This window comes from Coenobita brevimanus, chromosome 1 (assembly GCF_032717465.1).
Source record: "Coenobita brevimanus isolate Jiangsu-jjx chromosome 1, ASM3271746v2, whole genome shotgun sequence".
Taxonomy (NCBI): domain Eukaryota; kingdom Metazoa; phylum Arthropoda; class Malacostraca; order Decapoda; family Coenobitidae; genus Coenobita; species Coenobita brevimanus.
The window spans coordinates 44,820,751-44,830,533 of NC_136954.1; the positions used below are offsets into that span (position 1 = coordinate 44,820,751).

At 43.3% G+C, this 9,783-nt stretch overlaps 1 protein-coding gene across 1 annotated transcript in view; it reads right to left on the bottom strand.

Moving 5' to 3' along the window:
- Nucleotides 1-8,350, bottom strand: part of LOC145395764 (glutamate receptor 1-like) — a gene marked incomplete at its 5' end in the record, with an annotated part of 589,675 nt that extends 581,325 nt beyond the window's left edge. Inside the window, one exon of the mRNA XM_080269331.1 lies at nucleotides 8,188-8,350. Within this exon, the coding sequence (XP_080125457.1) occupies nucleotides 8,188-8,350 (163 nt within the window). The remainder of the gene's footprint in view (nucleotides 1-8,187) is intronic.
- Between the last annotated feature and the right edge of the window lie 1,433 nt (nucleotides 8,351-9,783).

Here is a 9,783-nt window from a genome sequence, read left to right on the forward strand (position 1 = left end):
ACTTACAAAATCTCGATACACTAACAGGTGAGTTAAAGGGGATTTATGGGCACTTCTATAGGTTTATGGCGGCAGTAACCAGATTCCGAAAATGGGCACAGAGCCTCCGAGCGATATAGCAGATGGCGTTACCAAGGGATTTAGGCACAAGTTGATGCTGGGAGTGCGTTGGTGTTACCACTATTAAATGTGTAATGCGACCGGTATAATGCTATACTTGTGGCTTCATTTGCACTCTCTCTGCTCCCTCACGCATCTCCTCTTCTCTCTAGCCCCTACCTCACTTCTCCCTTGCTTTTCCTTCCCTCCTCCCCCTCCCTCACCTCTCTCTCCCCCTCATACGCTGCCTCACTTTTCCTTTACCTCAATTTTCCCTCACCCAATTTCACCTCTAATCACTTCTCCTTCACCCCACCTCGCTCATCCGTCATTATCATCGTGATCACCATCGTCATCTCCCTCACTTCTCCCCTAATTTTTCCTCACCCATTCCTCACCTCTCCTTTCCCTCCATCTCCCCCTTATACTTCCCTCCTATCTTACTCATCCCTCCCTCCTCCCTCAAGCCTCCACTTATCCCTAATCCCTATCTCCCTTCCTCTCCCCTCCCTCTTCCCCTGAACTCTCCCTCACTTCTCTCTCGCTTGTCCTTCCCCCTCCTTTTTCAATGATAAACTGAGCATGTATGACGACACTAAATCTGTTGATGTTGTGTACCTCGATTTTCAAAAAGCTTTTGACAAAGTTCCACACAAAAGACTCCTTCAAAAGCTAAAGGCACATGGTTTCAGCGGCAGTGTTCTCGGGTGGATAAAAGATTGGCTTACCGGACGAAAGCAAAGAGTTGTAATAAACGGAAAAGAATCAGACTGGATAAACGTTACAATTGGAGTGCCGCAGGGTTCAGTGTTAGGTCCTATTCTTTTCTTAATATATATCAATGATACTGATGAAGGATTATATTGTAAAATTTCAAAATTTGCTGACGATACTAAAACAGGTAACAGAGCAGATACAGCATTGCAAAGGCAGCAATTCAGAGAGATCTTGATCGACTGTTTAACTGGGCCAAAGTCTGGCAAATGGATTTCAATATTAATAAATGCATATCGGCAGTAAAAATGTAAGAGCTAGTTATAGCATGAATAATGTCCAACTTGATAGGGTAAACCATGAAAAAGACTTAGGAGTTATAATAACAAACGATTTGAAACCAAGCAAACAAGGCACAGAAGCTGTGAAAAAAGCCAATAAATTGATTGGATTCATAAGCAGAACATTTGAATATAAATCCGATAATATTGTCCTCACATTGTATAATTCCTTAGTACGCCCACACTTGGGGTATTGCGTTCAGTTTTGGTCACCATATGATAAAAAGGATATGGAAAAGCTTGAAAGAGTGCAGCGAAGGATGACAAAGATGATACCTAGACTGAGAAATAAATCGTATGAGGAACGTTTAGAAGCCCTGAATTTACCCTGACTAAACGGAGGTTACAAGGAGATCTAATTCAAGTATTCAAAATATTCAAAGGACATTATAACATGGCTGTTGATAAATACTTCACTGTTGATCACTCGAATTATACTAGAGGCAATGGGTATAAAATAATTGGCAAACGATTCCAGTCGCATGAAGCTAAGCATTTCTTCTTCAATAGAGTTGTAAATATATGGAATAAATTGCCCTCCAATGTAGTAAATTCTAATACAGTACATACCTTTAAAGGTCGCCTCGATAAGTATTTGTCGACTAATCCCCAGCTTAATATGTTTACTCCTAAATAAAACACTTGTGTATGTATAATCTTTTATTTATTTTTTTTTTTATTTTTTTGAGCCTGGATCAACTTATGGATGCAAATATAGTATATGCACAGACTAGGATATGCACAGATAGCCCTGAGTTAATGGTCACAACTCATACTTTCAACCTGTGATGGGCTGTGGATCACTGAGGGTCCCTGTTAGTTAAGTGACCACCATCGGGATTTTTTTTAATATACCTGGGGTCACTGCTTCAGGAAGTGATTTGTGTGCTTGTCCCGCATGGGAAAGCTCCCTAGTCTCAGTGGAATGAACGGAGCTGGGACCTGATTGACTGCTGCCTACCTTAATAGCGCCAGGCAAGGCTGCCGCACCACCCCTGAACATCCACACTGTGTACTGTGCAATTTCCACGCTGTGTCCGCAAATGCCCCGTTAACTCAACGTACCCATACATGTTGTCATGCGTTATTTATTATTCAATTATTCATTTTAATTTACTACTTTCTCTTTCAGGTTATTCATACTGGTAACTTATAGATAAAGTGTTATCGAAAGTAAATTTTCCATTTCAGTCTTTCTTATGAAAATTCCATGTCAGTTTTTCCATGCTGCATGGTGGTTTTTCTCACTTTTTCTTACCAGTTTTAACTGGAGGGTTTGGAGGTGGGGGGAGCCTTCTTGCTTTACTATCCTTATCCTTCAGCATGTAGAGTTAGATCTTGTAGTCACAGTCTACTCTGTAACAAACAGCCTCGAAAGGACCATAAGGTCTGTTGCAGTTTGCTTTCCTTTGTACTCCCTTTGTACTCCTTCCTCAAATTTCCCTCGGTCCTCCTTCCCCTCTCCTGCTGAGTTCATTCCTTTCTAGTTCGGTCTTAATGCAGTGTATACAATTCCCCGTTGCAACTCTATTATGGAAGCTGAAACTTCATGTTCAAATGTCGTTGCTTCTCCTCCTTCTTGCAATTGTCTCAGACGTTCACCTGCATAATGAGATGATTTAAGTCGTGTTAAAGGAAGACAAAGGCTTCAAATGTCCCACAATGACCTTTGTAACATGCCGGGTTGTAAGGCTCAATAACCTGCCGCCTGCTTTAGTCTCACTGTGCTCTCTGCAATTTTCATACTTGTTTTTTAAGCATTAACGAATCTCGGAGGATTTGCTAATAGAATCCTTCACCAAAATCCTGGGGCCTCTGGTGGGCTTGTTGGTAGTGTGTGCCTCCTTAAGTCCTGACCTGGGGTAATAACACCCGTAAAAGATACAAGTGAGGCCAAACGCCAAGTAGCGCTTAGCCACAGTGCTCAGTTTCAGTCTGTGAGCCTGTGAAGGGTAGTTCACCTACTATCTTGGAATACAAGACTGGCGTATCACCCAGGTCACCAAAGTTGCCTTACCTAGGTGTTACACAAAGTACTCATTTTACCTACTAACTCACAATGGATGAACTGGACATCTGAGTCCCGAGGCGTCAGCTGCCAACACCAGGATTCCAACCTCGGCGTTATCGGGCTGGCACCTTCGTAGCCAATAATGCTACCAACTAAGGCACATGCTTCGGGGCAGACAAAGAAAAAGTGTAGTAGTAGCAGCAATATGCCATTCACGTGTTATCACATGTACACACATTTTCTAGGGTCCATCGATGACATACAGACCATACAGACTCCACTCACAAACATTTCAACACCAAATTCCCACATGCCCTACTCACCTGCATTCCTTAAGCCTTATACAACTGGCGTATACTTGTGGGTGAAGCACTGGGTGGGGGAGGGACACTTCTCTACTGACCAAAAAAAAAAAGTGTTCTTGGGCTCTATGGATGAGGTGTCCTTAAGGATCGACAACAAAGCACCTCTTGGACATGGCACATGGACTGGTATTGTCGTCGGTTAAGGAAGCTCCCTAACTCTTCTTCCTTACCGATTTATTTTTGGATATGGCTGGTTAATACCCTTTTGCACGTTATATATGCTGAGTATAGCGATACTGGGAGGATTTATGCAACACAGAAGAGGACAACAGTGTAATAAAAAAGATAAATCACTTAAGAAAAAATGTTAGGGAACTTCCTTACCCGACGAGAGTACCGGCCTTGAACTTGGACACGGAAGAATTGGATGTCGATGTTAGCCGTGTATAATCCGATACATACATATACTGCCAGAAGCCTTAATCCCATATGAGGTGGTCACAAACACATCGCCTCCATACCTCCCTGTCCTTCCCCATCTGACTGCCCTTCCTCCAGCTTATACATGCTTCTCTCATACATCTGTGCATCCCAACCTTCCATCTCGTCCTCGGTCTCCCCCTCCCTCTCTATCCCTCCACCTTACTCATATACTCTTATAGTCAGTTTCACATTCTCCATCGTCTCCACACTGCCAAGCCATCTCAGAGAATTTAACTCTTTCAATCACACACACACACACACACACACACACACACACACACACACACACACACACACACACACACACACACACACACACACACACACACACACACACACACACACACACACACACACACACACACACACACACACACACACACAAGATTATGTGTCATCCTCGTTAAATTGAACGTCTCCATTACGAGGTGCGCTGCCAAGAAACCCTCCCACGATGGCTTAAGATCGAGCAGGGAAGGGGTATGTAGGGACGAGGTGGGGTGCATGTGATACAGATGGCGCTGGATGTCTGCAATTTCTTCACCTAGAATAACGGCGTGTCTTTTTACATGAGGGTCCCTAATTAAGTTCTAAGTATGAACAAACTAGTGCAAAGTACAGTAGATCTGTCTAAAGCCCTCATGGTCCTTCCAGGAATCGAGCGTGGGACTTCTTGCTTACGGTTAGAGTATGCTTCCGAGTTCACTCTCGCCACATACAGTATATACTGTATTTATATGAAGTTCAACTCTCTTGGAAAATGTACAGTGGAATACCAAGTTTTCATCTACTGTTTCACGACATCTTCAGGGTAATATCACATGTATTTGTGAATTAGTCTGTCAATATACTTACATATAAAAGCTCTCTCTCATCCCTATATGTAGACAAAATGTTAACTTTGAAGGTTTGAAGAAAGTAAAGATGCGTTGTGGTGTTGATGTGGGTGCGATTCAGTGTTTTAAGAGAAATGTTCGGAGATGCTTTGATCATGTGGAGACTGGAGAGGATGGAGAATAAGAGATGGACTACATGAGTGTATGTGAGTGAGGAGGAGGTTGAGGCCGATGATGAGATGGAAGGATAACATGGAGAGTTATATGAGAGGTGGGGGAAGGGGGTATGAGTTGGAGGTAGAGCGACGTGGAGGCGATTCCTTTGTGCCCACCTCTTACGGAATTCCGGAGTCTGGTAATCGATAGATAGACAGATAGATAGACAGACAGACAGAAGTTTAGAAGGGACTTTCGACCTAAAGAAAATAGGCAAACCCTTTAACACTTCCCCCTAGATAGGCCTTTCCTAGTATATGTCAAGTATTCTCTAAGCAGCAAGAGTCTAACAGAAAAGATAATCATGTGGATCAAGTGGTAAAGCCAGATAAACCCGTGTAGGGGAAGCAGGAATATGGTATAATAATGTTAGATTACTTGTGCCGTGAACCTGGGGGAACTTTATTAACGGAACTGACAAGGATTTTAGAAGTACGTTTAAGTGTTAGATTATAAAGTACTGTATTTTCTTTCTTGCTGAGAGAGAGAGAGAGAGAGAGAGAGAGAGAGAGAGAGAGAGAGTGTGTGTGTGTGTCTCGAAGGAATGACGTAGTCTCCCTACTCATCGACAACAAATGAAGATAACAAATGAACATCTTCCCCGAGACGTGATGATAAGAAGCGAGATGGAGAAATAAAAAAAGCTAAAATTTCTTTACATGACAAAACTATATACTCTTTCCCTATTCAGTGTCGTGAGATGGAAGGACACAGACACCCGAAGTAACTAACAGCTTTTAAAAATTTATCCTAATTTATGATGCAAAAAACCGGGGGGAAATATAATGACGTACTTTCCATCTATTCAGTGACGTCAGACGGAAGGAAATAGACAACGAAATGAAAAGCTTCAAGAAATCAATCTTAATACTTCATAACAAGAGTCAAAAATACATAATAGTAGCAACAATGTCTTGGAAAATTTAATGATGGAGTGATGTACTCTCTACCTCTTCACTGACGTCTGATGCAAGGAAAAAGACGAACGAACTAACAGCTTCCAAACCCTCCTTCGTCACAGATGCTCTAAAAACCCTCCTCTCCCACACTACCTGATGTCCCACTTAAACTGAGCCGAATTTAAGAATTTTCATCACCAGTACCCCTCGGAAGCTTCCGCCTTTATGATTTTGTCACAAGAATTATATCCTGGACACACACACACACACACACACACACACACACACACACAAACCTCTTCTGTCACTCTGTCTGTGTCTGTCATTACGTAGCTCAACCTCCCATTAAAACAACTCTCACTTCAGGCAACCCCTTTGCCCACCAGACACGCCAGCATGGAGAGCAGTGAATTGAAGCAGCTCTTCTCTTCCTCTGTGGAAAAGATTCAACCCTGCAATGGATCTTATAGGGACTGATAAAAAATTATTCTTGTTGGTACACCTCAGTTTCCACCATATTTTCTTCTTTATTCAGTTTATGAGTACCGTCTGTAGTCCTTTCACCGTAACCTAGCCCAGATTTTCGTCGTTTGGCAGCTTATTTCACGTAGCTCAGTGGCACAAAAACAATACTACCTCTCTACATTATTTCCACAGCACTTCCTCGTGGCTAGCATGATATTTCAGTGTCTATCTCTTGGTACAACTCAGAATTCAAGATGGAGTGATGGAGATCTTAGGCCCTTTCCACAGCAATTTATCAACTAGAAGTATCCAGTAATAAATCGCTAAGGAAGAGGTGTTAGGGCGTTTTCCATAGCAATTTATTGAGCACAGTACACCTGAGTATACCCTGCATGTTACCTGTATCGTTAAAATATCTAGATAGTCTGCATCAGTAACATGGCATAGGGTACGGAGGTGTAAGGGGCAGAATAAATCGCTAAGGAAGAGGTGTTAGGAAATCCCCAAAGCCACTTACGCTACGACTCTTAATCTGCAGTGCTTGAGAGAAACCACAAATCCTTCGAAAACTGAAAATACAGGAGAAAAAAAAAAAAATCGTACACCTTTCATATACCAGCGACGCGTTTCTTTTTTCTTTTTTCTTTCTTTTTTCCTTTGCTTATTCTTGTTATCTATGGATGATTATATTCAGCTTAGGAGGGCTCTCCAATAACGCAGCAGCTAAAGAAGACCATATCTAAATTACCCTGAATAATAACCAGAGACAGCAATAATATTAACAAAATGAGTCCTGGGGTCGAAGGGGTTAAAGGAAGGTATAAATCAACTGAAACCCCAATCCCCCAGCATAACAAAATCGTCATGACGATAAAATCTGCAAGAACGTTACCAAACCAACATCCCCGGGTTGAAAAGAGTTAAATCGTTTCGTTTCGTTTCATTTATAAAGGCCCCAACATACTTGCATGGGTCCGCCTTGGTCACCAACGGCTGCTCTTCACACCGCTCAATCTCTGACAGCCTCCCTGTTCAGTCGCTTATCCCTGAGGTCACACAATATGATCTCATCCCGATCTTTTCTGTTCTGCCCTTCGCGTCATCTCCCATCTTCTCAGCATTCCCAAACCGTCTCAAGTTACCCATCCTCATCACAACACAAACATATTCAAGTCCCATCCTTCCTCTCAACTCTTCAATCGTCATCCTAACCCCCTCCCCTTCCCTAGTCTCTTATTCAAGGACACACTACACATCCATCTAATCAATGTCGTTTCTGTACGTTTGAGTCTACAGATATCCTCTTCCTAACAGCATTACACTATTAACACATGCCGCATACAAGGATCCTATAGCACGGAAGAAAAGCCCTCTCAGTGTCAGGAGAGGCAACAGCTCCCTGAATTTTCTACACTCTTTACCCTAGCCAGAGAACTACCTCCAGCACATGTCCCCCAGATAACAAAACTCTTTCGCACACTTAAGAGACTTTCCATCATGGTCAATCCTTTTACGTATGACACTCGCTACATGCTCTCCCCGAGACACAAGAAATCGGCATTATTTCGCAGCCGACCTATACCACCACACATGTTATGCACCCACTTTTCATAAACACAACACAAGCTGAAGTCACTTTCCAATATGGAGTTAAAATCGTTCAAAACTCACAGAAAAATACCTGAATACTCACTTAGTCTACAGACTACATCACAACAAAGACTCAAATTTACAAACCATGAGTAGAGCCAAAAATCACCAGAAACTCAAAAGAATAAAAACGAACAAACTCAAGAGGATACAAAGCCGAACACTCACTCAGTCTGGAGATCTTGAAGGCATCGGCAGTGCTGATAATATCGACGAAGGCGTGTAGCTCGTGTCCGTGGCTGGTGGAGTTTTGGTTGTACTGCTTGATGGCGTGGAGGAAGGCACCTTGTATGTCCCTTGAGTCACGGTGAAAGATGGCACCTGTGGAGAGGAAGGAAAGGGTTGTTAGAAAAATTTACCTGGTGGAACTATAGGTGTTTTCTTTTTCTAATGGAACCTGTAGAGTGAAAGACGAGGGTAGTAGTAGTAGTAGTTGTTCCCTAGGCAGTCTGGCCGAACAGCCCCGAGTCCCTTAGGAAGGCCATGGCCGAGACTGGGCTTTCCCACAGCGCTCTCAAAGAGTGTATGTTGTGTTGTTGGCGTAGATGATTGTGTGCAATGCAGTCTACCATAATGTGCTTAATAGTATGGGGTGCTGTGTTGCATCCTGGACAGGCATCAGCAACGGAGTCATCCAGCCTCTTCTGGTAGCTTAAGAGGGCTGGATGGTGCCCACATCTCAGCCTGGCCAGGTGGACCCTGTCCTCATGAGGAAGATAGGATTCAGAAGGGTGGATGTCAGGAGGCTGTGCATGCAGCTGTGTGTTGTCTTTAAGTGACTGAATGGAGCGGCGAGTGATCTGAGTGTGGATATGCTTCTGGAAGCTGGTCTGAGGTGGGCGAGGGGGGAGAGATGACAGTATTTGTGTATGGTATCGTGTGCTGGGTGTTGTTTTGATGTTCCTTGGTGTGGGTGGATGTGCTGCCATGTACTGTAGTGGATGTTGTGGGTTTGTGGAGGCTGCAGCAAAGAAACTGGGTGCCTCTCATGTCTAGGTGATCCTTGACTTTGAGGACTTTGGTTTCTTGATGTAGGTGGTCTGCGGGTGTAGTAGCTGTGCAGCCTGTGATTATTTTTAGGGCCTTGTTCTGTATGGTCTGTAGAGTGTTGTACTGTGTTTTGGTCAGGTTAGAAGCCCAGGCAGGGCTTGCATAATTCATCACTGAACGTATGTATTGTTTGTATACTGTGGTGGTGGTTTCTTTGTTGTGTCCGAATGCTGTATGGGCACGTGACCTCAAAGCATTGAGTCTTGGTGTTATTTTATTTGTAATGTTTGTGACGTGTTGTTTAAATGACACTGATGTATTGTCAGTTACACCAAGGACTTTGGGTGTGTGTGTGTGTGTGTGTGTGTGTGTGTGGTAGGGGAGTGTTGTTTATGGTGAGGTGTGGGATGTGACTGTGTTCTGCTGTCCAGTTTGTGAGAAGAGTCACTGTAGATTTGGCTGGGGCTAGTTTGAGCCTGTTTGTGGTGAACCATTCGTGTAGTGTGTTGAGGTAAGGTTGAATGAGATGTGCAGCTGTGTTTGCGTTTTGGTGCGTGCATGTAAGTGTTATATCATCTGCATAGGAAGCTATGTGTATCTGTGGTGTGTGGGGTGTGGGTATGTCGTGCATGTATAGGTTAAAGAGTGTAGGGGACAAAACAGATCCTTGAGGGACGCCGTTTGTGAAGTTTCTGATGATAGAAGATGAGGGTTTGCTATGAGGGTCTGTTGGGGTAAATTTAGAACTCTCTCTCTCTCTCTCTCTCTCTCTCT